Below are 19314 nucleotides of genomic sequence, written 5' to 3' on the forward strand. Positions count from 1 at the left end.
TCTTGCAACAAAATTTTCTACCTTAAACTCTAAATATGAATTTTTATATAATAATATTAAAGTACTTGATTTTTATAATTATGTGAAATTCTTGACTCATCGTTGGAAATTCTTATGGATGACCATGCATATTAAAATAAAGTTACAAGTTATTTTTTACTTGAACACTCATGTGCCTAATATTTCTTTGTTTAGTGTTAATGGTTTGTTTTTGAAGAATAGATACTTGATCCATGCTGATTTGGGATATAAAAATCATATCTTTGATCCTGAAGATAGTTTTGGCGCACAAGAAAGCTTAGGTAAGTATTTTATTCATTTTATTTATTCTAATCCATTTTCTTTCTATGCAACTAAAGATTCAGGGGTGAATCTTCTTGAGGAATGGGGGATTGATGCGAGTCTCAAGGCACAATTTCAGACCCATGAATGTGATTGGACTCACACTACCTCAAGGCCCAACAACAATGTCAAAGGCTAAGCAAATCAAATCAGGATTTGATCAAAGATAAGATTCAATGACAAATCTTTTTGAGGAAAGGGAGAATGATACATGCACAGATGGGGTGAAATTTATTAAATCTCAATCACCAAAGTTGCCAATTTTCAAGCTTGGGAAATCAGCAGACTTGCGACGACTTTTTGGATGGGATCCTGGTATTTATGGGATGAGATGTCTTCATGATGTTTGAAGATATATCTCTTAGCTTTGAAATGTATTTTGAATCACTCGATTTTGAGTTCGGGAGCTCAATTTATGACCATTTTAGTGAAGACTGCGTGAGCATAATTTCTGAATGGGATTATAACGGGAATTACGAATTTCAGGTTTTTAATTCGAGTTTAAATCGTATTGGGTTCGGGCTTTAGGTTTAATTTTTATTATATATGATCCCAATATTGTATTTATCAACTCTAATTATTTTATTATTATTTTATTCCAAATTTTTTATAATTATTAAGTATTTTAAGTTATTTAGGAGTTTTATGTTAAAAAAAAGTTTAGTTTAAAACTACTTCTTGTTTAGATTAAATTAGAGTTCTAGTATACTTAAGAGTTTTATTTAGATTTATTTTTCTAGCCTATATATAGGCCTTTTCATTATACACAATTCATTCAATTCATTATTATTCAACTTCTCTTTTGTGTTTATAAATTCTCTTTGAGTTATTTTTTTTAAGAATTTCTCAAGTTTCTTTTAAAAGAGTTTTAACAATTTTTTTAGATTGTGGGGATCATCTTCAAACTTTTTCTTTCCAAGTTTTCTTTCTTGGAGGGGAAATTAGAGCCATTTGAAGGGGATTGTAGATTCTTCGTGTTTCCAAGGCTTCTTAGGATTTCTACATACCATGTTCTATCTTTCCATCTATCTTCTTTATTTTCTTCCTTGTTATTCTAATCATAGATTTATTATTCTATTTTAATTATCTTAGTTATTTATTTTAATCGTTTTATGTAACTTGGATTTGATTGCGTTTCAGGTTGTGTTAAAAATCCAAGTTTCTTTCCAAACGTCTAGAGCCCTAAGTCAAATCCATGAATTTGACAAACTTTACGATTCGCTTTCGCATTCATTCGTCTCATTCTTTATCACTCGTCCCCACCAAAAATATTGCTGCCCCTAACTCTGTCACAAGTTATAGTAACGAGCTCACCGCCTTTAGTGGAGATGGATAAAACAAATTACTTGATTATACTGAAATGCCCCTATGTTTTTCGTATTTAACTTATGTATGGGTTTTATAGAGTATCATCCTTTGATGAGGTGAAACTCATTGTCATGGTCGCATAACCACTGCCAACTGGGGCCTCATTTATGCTTTATCCCTTGACAACATAATCTTTGTAAACTTGAAGCCCTAGTTACACTTCAACCCGAGACCGTATAATCACCGTCAACTGGGACCTTGAGTTGCAACACGATCTGGTTTCTCAGGTGATGACTCTATACTCACATGGCAGATGAAATTTGTTTGTCACCGAGCTTCACGAAATCACCATAAATTCAAACATACCTTAAAACTATAACAATGTCTATTTCAAATACAGACAAAAATAAATCTATAAACTTTTAATTTTCAACCGAAAAAAAAAATTCAACGAAGTGAAAATGTGCCATGTATGACGTGTTTTCATTTCTTTCCAAAAACAGCATATCCCGATAAATATAAAAAAAACAACATAAATCCTTAAATTTTAAAAAATTCAACATATATGTTTAATTCGGCCATATTATATACTTCCACATTTTCATATTCTAATTTATTCTTTTAATTATTTTTTATTTTAATATTTTTTTATCTTATATAATATATTAATTTTAATTATTTTTTCTGAAATAATTAAATAATAATTTTTGTCTTTATTAATGTCAAACCCCCTGTACCGGACCCGATCGTCAAATTAAGGCACCGAAATGTCACATTCATTGCTGGATCAACTACAATTATTTACATATTGATTTAGCTTTTTATTCAAATTGGTTTGCTCATTACACATTTATAACATGATTTATAAATAAATCCGAGCTTTATACAAGCTTATGAAAGCTCTCTTGATGTCCTATAGTTGATTAAGGACTAAAATATAAAATTTCAATCTTTCGAGTTGACGTCGCAACTTCGAGGATTCCACATTGTGAAACCACTCACTGACTTAGCTCGTCGCGACATGGTTTCTGTCTCCATGACTCCCATGAGTTTCTATTCACAACTCCTAAAACAATGTTCATATACCACATTTCAATTAAATTCAATCATTTGTTTCCACTAAAAATATTTTAGGGATGTTGTTTTAACATATGTACATGTCATATTCTATACCATAAAATTTATTACATACTTTTCTTTCAACCTTTGATGATGTGATCAGATATGTTGAAGGCACTACTTCGAACAACTTGAATCTAGAGCTCTAATCTGATCTTCCACCTATGCGTTTAAAACAAACATTAAGCTTGTAAAAGCTTAGTAAGTACATCAAGAATTAAACTTACCATTACCTTAATTAAATTTAAGGTGTCAATACTTTAAATATAACATAATTTAAGAATTTTACTATACCTATTAAAATTCAAGTATAAAATATGTGAAATTATTATCTTAGTAGTTGTGTGATTAACTTAAAAATATGTGTGTTATTATTTAATTTGAAATTGATTAAAGTATAGTGAAGATATTCATTTAATTTAATTTAATGTCAAAGTGAATTAATGTTGTGTAATGAAAGTATGAAATAAGTGATTAAATTGTAAAGTGTACAAAAGTTAATGTGTAGAATATAGTATTATGAATAAATGCTTAATTGAAGTGGGTTGATAGCGATTATGAAATTTTATATTGATAGACTAAATTGTAAAATACTCAAAAGTGTATACTTCAAGGCTAAGTAAATCCAACAGCCATAATTCATCCACACATCTAATGGTATTTTGGTAATTTTACTCAATTTTTTTACTAAATGACCATTTTACCCTTGGTCAAGTTTTATATTTCCATTTATGTCCTTTCTACTTTTGAATATTTTTACTTTGTCCTTCAATTTTTTAATTTACACTTTTAACCCTTCAACTTTTGAATATTCTCATTTTGACCTCATCAATTTTTACTTTTTCACAATTTAGTCAATACCTCAAGCAAAATTTAACCTTAATATAATCATGACCAAATATAATTTTGATAACTTAAATACATCACAATTAAAATTTACACTAAAAATAAATTTCCAATATAACATTTGTATGTTCAATGTTTTAAGCGATTGATATTACTCAAAACAAAAGTAAATCCGATTTATTATACAAATAAACTAGAACTATAAAAGTTTTAGAAGATTAAAATCCTTCTACAAGATACATTAACTTTAAATAATCAATTTTTTTCTAAAAATTATAGGTAGCAAATGAATACATTGTTTTATATGCATTCTCAATGCTACATATGAACGTTTCAGTTGAATAAAGCATCCCTGTATACCACAAATTTAAAACTAATTCAAATTTAATTTTTACCGACGAGTAGATCATTTTTAAAATTTTAAAATACAGAAATTATAGTAACTAAACTTGTACTGGTGAAAAAATTATAGACGCAAACGCGACTTCCAACTCAAAGATAGGATCAGCGCAATACTCCATTTTTAAGATTTTCAAAACCATACGGATAATTGTACCGCTTAAATTATTAATTTCTCGATTCAATTAGTTCATCCAATTTATCTAAATAAATTACTAAAAAAATTATAAACCAATAAAACAAGAAAAAACTGATTTGATCAATTTTCTTTTATCTCAATTCAACTAATTTGTACTGATTTGTGAGTCAACTGATCTAATCCCTCAAACCATACCAATACTCCAACCAAGTTCTGGTCCAATCCAGCCCGATCCAACAACATTGCAATTTGGAACCCACTACTACAATATCAATCTTAATTGTACCTTCGTGGGTAAAAAAAGGGTGAGTTCCACCAGAAATTACCCAGTGCAATGCGTAAATTCCCATCCCATGTAATTTGGCCTATCAATTCACTGAATGTATATGAGAAACAAAAACAGAAAGCTATACATACCATCACAAAACTATATTTTTGTTAATATATTTCAAGGTTAAATACCTCCTCTTTTGCCCTATTTTCATCAGCAATCCTCAATGAACATTATAATTTTAGATCAAATTAGCTTGGCTTCCCATCACCACTTTTCAATACCCACCAGTTACCTTTATACTCGCAAAAATCACTCATTACCTGCAAAAAAACCAAAAAACAAAGATGATATTATCTTATTGCAAAGTTGGAATCGGAATGTTCAATGATCCAGTTGAAAGGAATGAAATGTCCTTTGATAATATATCTGATTACAACTCAATGCTGACCCCTCACTCTTACAACTTAACTCTATAACCTAAAATTAAAGCACCCCTCACTATTTAGAAGTACTCATTAACCTGGTTCGGTTGTACAAATTTGGCCTACAAAACGAAATTAGAGAGACAACTCGTAAGATTTGGAGACAAGTCTAGAGATCTTAACTCATATACCACTTGTTCTTGTATGATTATCTCTATGGTGTTCTAAATACTTCTCAAGTTGCAAATAATACATTCTTACGTCAAATCTGTGTATTTGGTATAACAATGTAATAGAGTAGAGCAATTTATGTTTACATATACCTTCTTACATTTATGCATGCCTGATGCAAACAAATAATCATGTCTCAACCTAAAGGCAATATAGTGAAGTGATACGATCATCTAAGATTCTGTTCAAGGAAGCATATCAAATTGTTATCGGAAATCAAGATATTATCTAATTACAGAAGATACCTTGTTATATTCATTATTCGTAATGTCCCTCTTAAGACTAACTTGGGCAGCAGCTGTGACCTCAGCCTTCTTGAGCTTGTCTTTCACACGAAGAAGATTAATCACAACTTCCCTGCATAGAAAATAACATTCTGATGAAAAAAAAGGAAAATTTGTAAAAGGAACATAGAGACCATAATCATTTATTTAAGCTTAAATGTTTAATTGAACAGATTTATGCAACCTCAATGGATCACATTCTGGATTCTCTTGGGATGACTTCATAACAAAAAGACCACCATGAAGTTCTACTGCAACTTGACTAACGACATCCTGGAGCTCATGCTCAGGTGCATCAGCACCATATGCTGCCTTAACTACCAGTCTAGCATCTGCCTTGGGAAGGGTAGACTGGGAAAGAGCCAAATCTCGTAGACCTTTGCGAATCAGTTGCAAGCTAATAACAAACAAGCAGTACAACAAAATTATAAAGCAGCTTTCATCAGCTTAAATAAATCAAGGTTTTATATATTCAACATAGGATGGGATGAATGAAACTAACAGTTATATTGAAATGTCTATGGTTAAAGCCTCAAACAATCTACCTGCAAACTTTGTAAGTTTGAAACACTTTTTTCAGGGCCTTTGGTATAGCTTCTCGAGTTTCATCAGACATTGTCCTCCCAGCATGTGCTCCAGGTGCAACCTTTCTTGCAACTTTATCAGAGTTCCCTGCTTTTTCTGACTTTATGACTGTGCCAGGCTTTGTTCTACTAGGGCCACCCTTTGCACCTCGCCAAATATGATTAGTTACATTGTCTTCTCCAGCTTTCCAAATCTGTTCTTGTTTCTTAACAATATCTGGATATTCTTTTTTGAAATTTTCATCAGTATTCTCTTTTAACTTCCAACCTTTCAAGGGAGGACTCTCAATGGCTAAGATTTTCAGAAAGCCTTTCACTTCTTCTTTGCGACTTGTGGAAAGGTTGTTTACTTTGTCATAGCTTATGAATGGGTTCTTGCTGAATAAGAGAAGCACGTAGTCTCTGGCTAAAGATTTAGACGGATCCCCCGGAAATAATAATGAGCTCTTGGGAACCCAGAGTCCCTGCACTAATAAAGCATGCTTCTGAAGGACTTCAAAAACTTCTTCAATTGGGTCATCAGGAGCATAGTGCCTTTTGAGAGTGTTGAAGTGGTGAAAAGGACGTCCCTATTGACAGAAGAAAAGGAGTTGGAAAGATTAAATAGAATAATACATTATAATATGACTAGTAATCCCTACAAAGGCCGGCTAAACAAAGTAAAATTTAACTGTCAAAGCCTTAAATCTTTCTTTTCCAAAACTCAATTTAAATGAGAAAGGGGGGGGGGGAATGCAAGATCCTAAAGATTCCTTAATTCAAATAAGATGCTATATATATTATAAGACCATGATCCTAAACTCGGGAAAGATAAAGATGCATGTAAGCTAAAAGCCTAGGTTCATTGGGAATGGATATGGAAAAAGTTTATGATGGATCCAGCTTGCAGAGTGAAATTTTGTTTTTTAAACTACTATATATGGGACAGCAGCCAAATCAGGCAGATGCCCAAACACACAGAAAAAATGTCAAAGGTGGAAGCTTTAGTTGAACATACCTCGGTCAGTAATTTCTTCAAACGGTCTTCAAGTGGAATTGAACATAACAACCTGAAAGAAACAATTTCATGGTCCTTAAATCATTAAACATAAAGATAGGATGATGATGCATTTTCCACCACCTAATAAGGCCATGAACATATCAAACACATGAACAAGTAGCATATAGAGAGACCGCAGATGCAAAATTGCATCTTCCAAGTCTGCATAATTATGGAAGCTAGTAACATAAACTAGTTGGGTAACCATACCTTCTGGATAAACGTTGTGCTTTATTGTTGTTGCTTGGTAGAGGACACAAGGAATCAACATAATCATACCTAGAGATAATGAGAAACAATTCAAAGCAATAGACAGACAGCTTATTAATGCTTCAATACAGTAATTTCGAACTTCTCTCAAATTCTTAGCATAAGGGGCCAACAAATAAACAGGTAATAAGTAAAAAACATACGGGTTCAAAGTAAACTCAATTGGGGAGCTTTGTTCTGCCATCATTTTCTGCAGATACTGAGCAGAAAAATCACTCTTGGAGCTATGATACTTGAGCGGAACCCAACACTGGAAAGAGAAGGAAATGAAACAAAAAAGAAGGAAAAAGAAAAGAGCCGATATAATTAATACATGATTTTCAGAACACGGAAATGAAGTCCACCAGTAACACAAAATTTAGCAAGCAGTAACAGTATCCTACAATTATAAGCCATTTTAGTTGCTCGTGTATCAATGTAAATTTAACATACAATTGAAAATACTTTCATGCCGAACAAAAAGAAAGTTTAAAATAACAAGTGACACCTCTTTATCTTCTGCCTTTTGCTCAGTTGAGGACTGCACTTTCTGGTTCTGCATCAAAGTAAAACTTGAAAATCATGTATAGAATTAATATGTAAAAGGCAACTACAGGGGTTAAACTAAAAAAGAGATTTCCCAGTAGAAATTGCTCAATGATCCAAAAGCAAGGTTCGTTTTGGACACATATTCTGAACCTTAAATTCAAACATTTCATAACAGTAAATCCCAATAATAAGTAATTACCTGCTTGGCAGATGGACCAGCTGCTTTCCCATCGTTAGGTTCTACTTTAACAGTAACTTCTGCTTCAGCAGCCACTGTGTCCTTTCTTTTTGAGACACCAGACTTGAGATGTGCCAATGATGGTCGGAGCTGAACAACTGCATGAATAGGATTTAGGTGCAACTGCACCATAAAAATGACCTTAGAACAACAACATCCATCAAGGGAAAAAATATTATATAGCTAATCTCAAACAAGCTCATAGACAATAGATGCACACACCTTATCACCCATTAAAACTCCAACAGCATAGCCAGATGGACGTGGTGGCAGCCATGAAGAAGATAAGGTCTAAAAAGAAATGAGGATACATAATTAGGTTATGCAGCTAAATTTATATGGAAAAGACATTATGTAAAAAGCAAATGCGACAATGCAACTTATCAACAAATGCAGTAGCAGTATGTAAAAAATTTATCAATGCAAAGCACTCGGAACATGTTTCCGGGGAAAAATACAAAACCTATAAATATATAGATTGAAATTTGATTAAATTGTAATATCAGAGCCAAACCTGCTTCGTCATCTTCAATTTGTTAGCAGATTCACTGTCATAATTATTCGAATCAACATCAACAGACATGTCAATTTCCACTTCCCCACTATCAGGTTTCACCCGTACCTACAAAATAACTAAAGAATAAGATTAATTCATACAAAGAAAAAGAAAAAGAAATTGAAGGGGAAAAAACAGACGAACCTCCTTGCATCGTTCATCCAATTCGTATGGTCGCCAGCAAGGCCTTAGAGGATATTGCAAAACATATAACTGCAATTTTATTCCAAAAGGGGGGAAAACAATAAGCAAAAATGAAAATTAAACAATAAAGGAAATAGAAAAATGCAATCACCTGAGCGTCGGCGTCAATTGAAGGAGTGAAGAAGACGTCGATTTCGCGAACAACCGTATCTTCTTCTTCTCCTTGATCTTCTTCTCTGTTGGCTTCAGTCAAGATCTCATCTTCTTTAGTTTCCTCATCAATCTCCATCTTCACCGCGCCATTTGATATCGATTGTTCGGCTTTCGGTTCAGCAACCATCGGCGGCTTGACATCTTCTTCATCGTTTTCTTTCTTTTTGGAAACTGCTTCCACAGGTGGTGGTTGGGGTTTGGGCGCGGAGTCTTGAGGCTCTTGTTTGGATGAGGGTTCAGGTTTTGGCTTAGAGGTGGATTTGAGTTTGGGTGCGAATTTGGAAGATTTGGGCGCGAATTTGGTGGTTCGAGTATTGGCCTGACTTGAACCGTCGAGCTCTCCCAAATCATCCAGGTCCATTTTCGACGTTTTGTTATCAGTGTTAATCCAGTCACCGGTTAGGGTTTCCACCGATTAGGGCTTGTTGCAGCTTGAGTGTGGAGAAAGATTCTTATAAGAGGCTTCAGTAAATATTCGACAAAAGATATGACCAAGATTTTAAATTTAAGAACGGTTTAATTACGAATTAAAGAGGGAATCGGTTTCATGGCCAGGTTTAGCTTTCTTAAGGTTACAAGTAGAATTGATTTGAAATGTGCGAGACTTTGGCTAAAAATATAAGTCTGAAAAATAAGTTTGGATATAAGATTCGATTAAAAAATAGGCCGGGCTTCGGGTAAGATATTTTGGCCCGGGTCCAACCCGAATTCACTAAAGGATAAAAGAATTTTAAAGACATTTGTTAATTTTGTTATTATTTTAGAGGCATTTGCTTGTTAAGTTGTATCTATTTTAGTGTTATTCAAGTATACATATTTTTTAAAATTTATTTTCAATTTGTTGAAAAATATTTTTTAAAAAATTTTTAGTATTTTTAATGTATTATATATTTTTTAAAATTATATAAAAAATAATATAAAAATTAATATGGGCGGGCTAGGTCGGGCCCAAGTTTTAACATTTTTATCCGAGTCGAGCTTAGGTAAAATTTTAGGTCCATTTTTTGGGCCGAGCCCGAGCCTAACAAACAGACCTAAAATTTTAATTAAACCCGGCCCAACCCGACCCATGCACACCTCTAATTATAAGCTCGAATCTCATTATTTACATCTTTAACATTAACTCACTTAGTCAAGTTCCATAAACTTGGACTGAACGATAAATTTAACAATAATTCAATAAAAAATAATTGGTGCAAGGTCCATAAACTTGGACCAAATTTAACAATAATTCATAAATTTAGTTGAATTAGATAATGACTAAATATAAATTATATTGTTTTAAAAGTTTTTGCTTAACCTTTTTACATCTTTTCCATATAAAAATATAAAAAATTATACACCATAAAAATTGAACCTATAATACATATTGTTTTTAATATTTTTATTTTACTATTTCAATCAAAATATCATTTATTTTTTTATATTCATTTTTAATAAATATAATTTTTATATAATTTTACTGTCATCTATGATGTGAATTTGATAAATTTTTATATAAAAATTAATTGAGTTTATATTACAAATTAACTGAAAATCAATTTAAAACAATTAAATTGAAAAAAAAATTAAATAAAAAATTATATTTCAAAAAATTGTTTACCTTTTTCAATACTTTTTTTTTCAAAATGCTAGTTTAATCATTAGTGTTTATTATTATTATTATTATTATTATTATTATTATTATTATTATTTGGTATAAAAATTATTCGAACCTAAGTTATCCGAGAAAGGTAAACACTAGATTAATAGGCCACAATTTGGGTTATATATATATATATTGAATATTACATAATCTAATATTATATTTTGTTACACTTATGATGTGAGTAAAAGAAAAACATAATATTAAATTATGTTTATAAAAAAAATTTGAGTTATAGATAAAATGGTAAAGCGTTTATAAATAAACCCTTCTTAAATTTTTGATTTTTTTTAGAAGAGCTTGAGTTTAATCTTTAAATGTTTTATTTAAATATTTCATGTTAAAATAGTAAAAGACAAACACATTTATAAATTAATATTCATTACTTTATTAAAAATAATTTTTAAATAATTTCTGATTGAATCGATTTATTCTTTTCTTCTATATGTATATGAATCAATATTATTAAATTCCAATCCATTATTGATACCTCAAGGAAAATCCCGAACTATATCCCAAATTGACGAGTTAATGTAAGTTTATCCATGCAATTATGCACCCTTTGAATAAGAATCTATTTTCTAAAATATCTTGGCTTTCATGTTTTAGTGAGTCTCCAAGATCCTTTTGACGATCTATGTTGTTTTGAAAGAATGTCTATATGATTTAATCGATTGTGTAAAGCCTACGGTAACAACGAAATTAAGGAAAGTATACGAAAAAGACAATTGACTCGTGATATTAACTCAATCATAAACATTTTATATAGCATAGATATATAATATTTTTAGTTTAGTTTAGCTTTCACAAATTATTAATTTCGCTATCTAAATCAAATTTTAATATTTAAATCAATTAAAATTAAATTTTCATATATATAAATGTGCATAACTTATGTGAGATTTATGGATTTGACTCTATTTTATTACTTTTTCATCTATTAATATTCAATTTATTTTTAATCACCATTCACATTTAATAAATGAGTTCTACACATTTGAATTATGATGACCATATATTCGATATTAATGAATGAGAAAATAACGAATGCTTGAAGAATTTTGTTTAATCATAGGCATATTGCAATTCATCAAAAGAATAATCATTTAAAGTAGATGAGTTAAAAGTTACCTTAATATCATCGATGGCCATAAGGTAAAGATTGACTACTTCGTAATCTTCATTGTCCGATGAATTCTCATCATTCCAAGTAGCAACATGAGCCTTAAGCTTTTGTTTACTTGACCCTCTTTTCTTCCATTGAGGACACTCAAACTTGATGTGTCTCGACTTTTTGCATTCATAGCATATGATAGGGTCCTTCTCTTTAGTAGATTCATTCTTGAGTCCTTCCTTTTTTTTGGAATTGTCTTCCTTTGTTGGACCTCATGAACCTTTTGTATCTTTTTGCAAACATTGTCATCTCTTCATCATCATCATTCTTGCTAGAGTCTTCATCATTCTCACAAGTTGTTGATTTGACTGTAACTCCCACTTTCCTTGGACTTTTTTGATTTCCTTTACTTTGTAGTTGATTTTCATTTCATACGTCAACAAGGAACCAATGAGCTCATCAAGAGAGAGTGAGTTGAGATCCTTTAACTCTTCTATTGCTGTCACTTTAGGTTCCTAAGATGTTGAGAGACTATTCAATATCTTATTTACCATCTTCTTGTTGAGATATGTCTTCCCAAGAGCTTTGAGACCATTGATGATATGAGTGAAGTGATTGGACATCTCCTTGATACCTTTTTCCATTTTTGCCTTAAACAATTCATAATCAAGAGTAAAAGGACTTATCTTGGACTCCTTAACTCTACTTGTCCCTTCATGGGTGACTTCAAGTTTGTCTCATATTTATTTTGCATTGTCACATAAGGAGACTATTGTATTCATTTGGGCCAAGAGCACAAAATAGAGTGTGCATAGCCTTTGCATTTAATTGCACCTTCTTGATATCATTTTGATCCCATTCACTCTCGTCCTTTGGGGCAATAACATCTTTGACACTTTTTATTGGAATAGATAGCCCATTAGTAACTATCCTCCAAACTTTATAGTCATTGGCTTAGATGAATAGCTTTATTATTGTTCTCCAATATGAGTATTTGGTGCCATTGAATAGTGGAGGCCTCATGGTGGAATGCCTTTCTCCCAATATAGTGAAATTTTACTCTGATGCTATGAAGGAAATTTCTTAACTTGTAGCTTCTATCTTGAATACCTTGATGATCTTCACTCTTTGTGGTAAAACCGTCTCAAGAGTTCTAGCTCTGATACCAATTATTAGCTCGATGAAGCAAACCAAAAATGCCAAGAAGGGGTGAATTAGCCTTTAAAAATTTGGTGAAAGCAAAGACAAAAATGAAACAATGAACACAAAGAGTTTAGAGTGGTTCGGCCCCAATTGCCTACTCCGCTACCTTAGCTTTTCACCACTAATGATTTTCCCAAATTCACTAATTTGTTCAACCTTTGAGGAAAAGGTTTAACCTTACAACTCCTTAAGATTTTTACCTTAAATCTTAAGTTTCAAACCCTCTCAAAGAGATACAAATGAGCAAACAAAGAAACAATCTTTACAAGATAAAATTGTTTGCAAATTGAAGCACAAATACAATGAGATACACTTGAGCAAAAGAATAGAGATAAAGCTCACAAGTGTATATAGGAAGAACATGAAAATTTAAGCTCTAAGGTTGTTTGATTGATGATTTTTGCTTGAAAGTGCTTTCTTGGATGTTGTAGGACTTTGAAAGATGGTATTTATACCCCCTAATATATTTCCAGTAGTTGAGGTTGTTGGTGAAGTTAATATGGCCGTTGGGGATGTAAAACTAGAGCATGTATTTCACCTGTAACTGCGAGTATCGATACCTCCAAAAAGGGTATCGATATTTTTTGTCATAAATGCTAATTCAATGACCGTTGGAATGAAATAATCGATACTTAAAAAATATTTTATCGATACTTCCTGAAATAGGTATCGATACCGGATTGATACTTCATAGGGTTTATGAGAAACATAATACTATTTTGGTATCGTTTTTAAGAAAGGTATCGATTATTTTTAAAAAGTATCGATACCGAAAATATGGTATCAATAATTTTTAGTATTTTTGAAAACAGAATGCCTTTTTGGTCTTGATTTTTCTAAGGGTATCGATATTTCCAAAATTATCGATACATGTCCATAAGGTATCGATATCGTTTGTCCTAGAGCAAAATTGACTTGTTTGAAAATCATTTAAAATGATTTTAACTTGATTGAAATCATTTTGACTTGGTTAAAATCATTTGCAACTTGATTTTAAAATTGTTTCAAAGTTTTATCTTTTAGACTTCAAATTTAAAAATTATTTTGTCAATTTTAGCTTATATTCAAAAATACTTTTAATTTGTTATATTAAAATCTTTTATCAAATAAAACTTAGTTTAACAAACTTGATTATATTGGAAAGTCCCCAAGTTTTTCCCTACAATTATCATCTCAAACTTTTGTATCGGGTTTACAAACCATCCTCTTCTTGTGAGATGAAACTTGAACTCATAACCGCATAATCACTATCAAGTGGATTACTAAGTTATACTCCAAATTGTGACCCCAAATTAACATTCGTCAACTAGGAGCCTTTGTTATGCTACAACTCGTGATCGTATAAGCACCGTGAACTTGGAGCTTGAGTTGCAATGCGATGGGCTTCTAAGGCAATGGTTCCATCCCGACACAATAGTAGGAATGTATAGGTCTCCTAATGCTATCGCATCATCGTTAGCTGAAAAATACATATAAGCTTTCACAATACCTACCTCAAGCACGAACACAATTAAATCGACCTCCCCATATTTCTAACCCTAAACCATAAATACCTCTAACAAAAACTTTAAAAAATCCAAACCTAATGGAACAGTAAAGGTGAAGACACATCTCCCTCTAAAATCAACTTATTCCAATAAATATGCTAGAAATAGACTTATTCACCCAAATATTAAAAAAGAAGAAGAAGACTTTTTTTAGCTAATTTAACTTGCTTCACTGCACTACACAAGGAAACATCTCCCGACAACTTTCCCAAAACCCACAAGTAAAAGGGTCACATAAAAAAATCCCCAAACTCTTCGTACTTGTTCTTGAGCAAATGTATTATATCAGATTAACACTAATCAAAGCTTATTCAACAATAATTTTCTATTTATTTTATGTATTAACTTTTTCGCTTTTGAAAAGTAAACTAGCAAGAGCTGAGATCTCTTTTCTTTCTTTATAAATTATTTCTCCTCCTTTTTCTCTAGAATCTTTCGCATGAAGTCTCTTTAAGTTTTTATTTTCCTTTTCTTCCTGTATTTCTTTTGAAGCCGCCTTATATGAAACTTATCCATTTTTGATAATCCATCCCGTTTCTCTGTTTCATTGAGATTTATATGTTCTTTGATTCAGCTTTGACCGTTGGATCATTCAGCTCCAGGGGTTATTGATTGGATTTGCTTTCTGGGTTTTTAGTTGTTTTTGTTGTTATTGGTTCTTTTCTGAGGGGTTTGAATCGAACTTTAAAACTTTAAAAAGCTTTCGAACTGATTCTGAAAGAGTTGGGTTTAATCATTGAGTTACTTTCCGTAATGTGAACTTTTGTCAGAGAGTTTCAGCGGAGAGCTAGTAGGTGGCTTAAAGAGCAAAACACAAAGCCCTAGGAAGAAGAAGAAGAAGAAGAAGAAGAAGAAGAAGAAGAAGAAGAAGAAGAAGAAGAAAAAAACCAACTTTGTATGCTAGAAGGAATATATTGAAGTAATGCCGGTCGACTTAGATAATTCATCCACCGCTTCCGGTGAAGCTAGCGTCACGTCCTCCGGTAACCAAAACCCACTTCCCAAATCCACCGCCAAGAAGAAACGTAACCTCCCTGGAATGCCAGGTATACCTTAAATTAACTATCTAATGATAATCAATAAACAACCGGACTTTATTATGTTTTTTTTTCCTTTAATTTTGTTTTTTTAGGTTGCTACAGATCCAGATGCGGAGGTTATTGCTTTATCTCCGAGGACTCTTCTAGCGACGAATCGATTCGTTTGTGAAATTTGCAACAAAGGGTTTCAAAGGGACCAGAATCTTCAGCTTCATAGACGAGGTCATAATTTACCATGGAAGCTGAGGCAGAGATCAAGTAAGGAAGTGAAAAAGAGAGTTTATGTTTGTCCTGAGATCACTTGTGTCCATCACCATCCATCAAGAGCTTTGGGCGATCTTACGGGAATTAAGAAGCATTTCTGTAGAAAACATGGTGAAAAAAAGTGGAAATGCGATAAGTGTTCCAAAAAATATGCTGTTCAATCGGATTGGAAAGCTCACTCCAAGATTTGCGGTACTCGGGAGTACAAATGTGATTGTGGAACTGTCTTTTCCAGGTTTTTTTTTTTTTTAACAATCTAAAGCTTCATTTTGTATTGAAAAACAATTGGATATTGTTAATAATGTTGTTGTTGTTTTCCCCAGGAGGGATAGTTTTATCACCCACAGGGCTTTCTGTGATGTGTTGGCAGAGGAGAGGGCTAAAGCTCAAACACAACCGCAGCCTCAGAATCAGAATCAAACTGCCACCAAAGAATCCGACCCAAAACCTCAGACTACGGATTCTTCACCACCATCTGCAGCTGCACCGGTATCGGTTTCTGCGCCAGAATCAGGGAAAGTTCCAGCTCCAGCTCCAGCTGTGCCTCAGTTAACTAGTGTGATATCTTCTTCAGCTTTGCCAATTCAAAGTTCTGGTAAGTAAGTTTTCTGCATTCTGGTTTTGTTTTAATTAAGCAAAGACAACGTTTGTTATTGTTGTTATTATTGTCTTCGGATGAATCGTTGGACCTTAGTAGTTATTTGTCTGTTTCTGGTATTTGTTGTTATATGGTGGTATTAGTAACTGGTTTGGTGGTGAGACTGAGATTTGAGAGAGAAGGAAAATGAGGTCATTTCTTGAACTTTGAAATTCAATCTTGATAAAAGACTAAAATGTTTCAAAAGCTAAAGGAAAAGAGAAGTGGATTTACAGAATGGAAATCATGATCGATTCTTGCTTTTTGCTCTAAAGTTCTTTTTCACAAAGATAAGTCTTTTAACTTTCCAGGCTACTTTGTATTTAGACTTTTTAAGTCAGGTCCTCTAATGTTGTATTTGCCCTCTATCTTGGATCATGTTATAGACTTGCCTGAAAATCCCAGTCCTATCATGGAAGAATCTCTGGCTCCAGCTCCAGCTGCGGCACCAACAGGTTTGAATGGAAGTTGTAGTAGTAGCGCCAGCTTAGGTAGCAATGGCAGTAGCGGTAGTGGCAGCCGCTGCAGTGTATTTGCTAGCTTATTTGCATCCTCAACTACATCTGCGAGCTTAAAACCTCAGCAACCTCCGGTTTTCATCGACTTATTTCAATCTGTAGGTCAACCAGATTGTCTTACTGACCTTGCGCCATCTCCATCCATCGAACCAATTTCTCTATGCCTCTCAACAAACCATGGGTCATCAATATTTGGGACTGCAGGGCAAGAGCACAGGCAATACGCACCACCACCACAACCTGCTATGTCTGCCACAGCACTGCTGCAGAAAGCTGCTCAGATGGGAGCAACCGCAACTAATGCATCCTTGCTTCATGGTTTGGGTATAGCTTCATTATCTTCATCATCCGCACAGCAAGATAATTTGCAATGGGGTCAGAGACAGGTTGAGCCTGAGAATACCTCTGTTGTAGCAGGGCTTGGCCTTGGGCTTCCTCGTGATGGAAGTTCAGGATTAAAGGAATTGATGATGGGAACTCCTGTATTTGGTCCTAAGCAAGCAACTCTCGATTTTCTTGGATTGGGAATGGCTGCTGGTGGCAGCCCCAATGGTGGCCTGTCAGCTCTAATTACCTCCATTGGAGGTGAACTTGATGTTGTTGCAGCAGCAACTTCATTTGGGGGTGGAGATTTCACCAGCAAGGACATTGGAAGGAGCTCATAACATGGGACAAATAAGAATTGCTACTGCAGGGGTTAGCATCAAGCCATCAAAAGAGGCAGTTGAGGTCTTTTTTTTTATTGTTCTGCTGCCTTGTACACAACAAAGGCGAAAATGCCCGTCTGTGTAAAAGGTAAAATACTAGAACCAAATGTATTCGGATACCTAATGTATAAAGCTTGCTGAAACAGTAACATCTCTAAAATATGATTTGGGTGAAGTGGAGACATTTCGACATTGTTTATCTTATATTTTATCAAAGCCTGGGAACTATAAGATGATCACTTAAGCTACTCTTTCCCATTTTCTAAAAAAAAGAATTGAGAAGTGAATGATCTTCCATGAGGTAAACCAGATCATGAAAGCAAACGAGAACTCGGGGAGTTAAGCAAAACCCTTTTGTTTATTATCATATCATAAGCATGAAATATGGAAAATAAGTCGAATTGTTTAATTTGGGGTGGTGTCAATAGTAAGTTGGCTGAGAAAACATAAGCAAGCTTAAATATTGGGTTGAAACTTCAGAAAGCCAAACATCTCCTTTACAATCCTACATATATATACATATATATACAGTTGCAGTAATAGATTGGTTCATTTTAGTTAAATTTTATTCATGTAAAGATTGTTAAGCTCTAATAATTTCCAACTTATTAATAATGTCTTAGAGGATGCTCTTCAAAAAAAAAAAATGAGAGTCATGGAGGATGAAGGAGCTGTTGAAGTGATTTGAGGCCTGCAAAAGAGGGAAAACGTCTTACATTGTGGAGGGTCCTACAACCCATATCATAGCTAGCTACAATATTAATGCAGACACTTGAGCACCCAAGTCAATGAATGTGATGATGGAGGAGAAAATTGCATGCCGGCTTTTTGGGTGTATATACCTTACTAAGCTCTCTTCAACGTCATTATCTTTAAACTAAAACAATTAACCAAATATAAAATTTATATTGAAAAACTCTTAAAAGGCATAAATTTAATGTCTTTTATGTTAAGTTGCTTTAGAGCTAGATTATCCACATAACATTGCCAAATTATCTGTATATAAATGTATATACGGTTAATAGATTAAAGACATTATGCCCCCTTTGATTCCATTGTCCAAATTCTACTCAGATTTGGTCTTTGCTTCTCTTTGTTTTCCAATTTCAGGCAAAATAAAAATCTACCCTCTTACTTTTACTTGAATTTTAATTATTTAATCTTAGTGGTAGTAGTTAAGTAGAAGCAATATAATAAGCAACAAATGGTTAATAAAACATTAAATGAGTTGATGATTTCCCCTTAACAATAAAAATCTGAATTGTCTGGTTGTCCCTGGATTTTTAGCTGCCACAGCATCAATAATTTCGAATGGTTGGAGATGTAACTGTGAACCCCAATTTCATATACTGCTCCAAATTGAAGACATGATATAGCAATACAAGATAGATACAGTCAGCAACCACCATATTTCTCTGCATTTACGAATTCCATTTGGAGATGAATACTTCGTCATAACCATGTGTCCTGTTTTTAACATTTGATTAGGTTTTCAAGAATACAAATACTAAGAAACAATTGATGACTGCTCTCAGAAGCCCCTGGAACCATAACCTCTCTTACATGTTCAATACAATGACAGTCTACCAAACTATTGAAGAAGAAACTTGTTTCCTACTATTAAGAATGTTAGCACTAGTTTTTTTCTCAACTGCTCCAAACATGGATTTTCAAGGACCAAGTTGTTGTTGGTATAAATTGGT

The 19314-nt window shown here is 33.1% G+C and overlaps 2 protein-coding genes across 6 annotated transcripts; one reads left to right on the forward strand and one right to left on the reverse strand.

Annotated features, from left to right (window-relative positions):
- Positions 1 to 4268: 4268 nt before the first annotated feature.
- On the reverse strand, positions 4269 to 9424 carry LOC107913093 (DNA-directed RNA polymerase III subunit RPC5). 3 transcript variants are annotated; one of them, XR_005921263.1, is made up of 14 exons: positions 8875 to 9424; positions 8724 to 8792; positions 8538 to 8645; positions 8246 to 8314; positions 7985 to 8146; positions 7745 to 7792; positions 7401 to 7507; positions 7198 to 7266; positions 6946 to 6997; positions 5910 to 6517; positions 5549 to 5761; positions 5326 to 5437; positions 4616 to 4747; positions 4269 to 4518 (listed from the first exon to the last, which is right to left on the reverse strand). XR_005921263.1 is itself a non-coding variant. In XM_041106514.1 (13 exons), exons 1-13 carry the CDS (start codon positions 9295 to 9297, stop codon positions 4676 to 4678), a joined length of 2112 nt encoding a protein of 703 aa, XP_040962448.1. In that variant the 5' UTR covers positions 9298 to 9424; the 3' UTR covers positions 4541 to 4675. The 3 variants fall into 3 exon arrangements, 1 of the variants encoding a protein (XP_040962448.1); XR_005921262.1 differs by having other exon boundaries at positions 4269 to 4529; XM_041106514.1 differs by lacking the exon at positions 4269 to 4518 and having other exon boundaries at positions 4541 to 4747.
- Positions 9425 to 14659: 5235 nt separating this feature from the next.
- Positions 14660 to 17795, forward strand: LOC107913094 (zinc finger protein GAI-ASSOCIATED FACTOR 1). 3 transcript variants are annotated; one of them, XM_041106516.1, is made up of 5 exons: positions 14661 to 15491; positions 15588 to 15984; positions 16073 to 16344; positions 16773 to 16841; positions 17007 to 17795. In XM_041106516.1, exons 1-5 carry the CDS (start codon positions 15368 to 15370, stop codon positions 17567 to 17569), a joined length of 1425 nt encoding a protein of 474 aa, XP_040962450.1. In that variant the 5' UTR covers positions 14661 to 15367; the 3' UTR covers positions 17570 to 17795. The 3 variants fall into 3 exon arrangements, with proteins under 3 accessions (XP_040962451.1, XP_040962450.1, XP_040962449.1); XM_041106517.1 differs by lacking the exon at positions 16773 to 16841 and having other exon boundaries at positions 14660 to 15491; XM_041106515.1 differs by having other exon boundaries at positions 14663 to 15491; positions 16773 to 17795.
- Positions 17796 to 19314: the final 1519 nt, after the last annotated feature.

This window comes from Gossypium hirsutum, chromosome D11, assembly GCF_007990345.1.
Source record: "Gossypium hirsutum isolate 1008001.06 chromosome D11, Gossypium_hirsutum_v2.1, whole genome shotgun sequence".
Lineage (NCBI taxonomy): Eukaryota > Viridiplantae > Streptophyta > Magnoliopsida > Malvales > Malvaceae > Gossypium > Gossypium hirsutum.

Bases quoted from the DNA above. Each gene is read 5' to 3' on its own strand.
- LOC107913093 (XM_041106514.1), bottom strand. From the start codon at position 9,297: ATGGACCTGGATGATTTGGGAGAGCTCGACGGTTCAAGTCAGGCCAAT. The intron at 8,646-8,723 runs GTTCGTCTGTTT...GTTATTTTGTAG, and splicing joins TGGATGAACGATGCAAGGAG to GTACGGGTGAAACCTGATAG. The intron at 5,438-5,548 runs GTTGCATAAATC...TTTTCTATGCAG, and splicing joins CCAGAATGTGATCCATTGAG to GGAAGTTGTGATTAATCTTC.
- LOC107913094 (XM_041106515.1), top strand. From the start codon at position 15,368: ATGCCGGTCGACTTAGATAATTCATCCACCGCTTCCGGTGAAGCTAGC. The intron at 15,985-16,072 runs GTTTTTTTTTTT...TGTTTTCCCCAG, and splicing joins TGTGGAACTGTCTTTTCCAG to GAGGGATAGTTTTATCACCC. The intron at 16,345-16,772 runs GTAAGTAAGTTT...ATCATGTTATAG, and splicing joins TTTGCCAATTCAAAGTTCTG to ACTTGCCTGAAAATCCCAGT.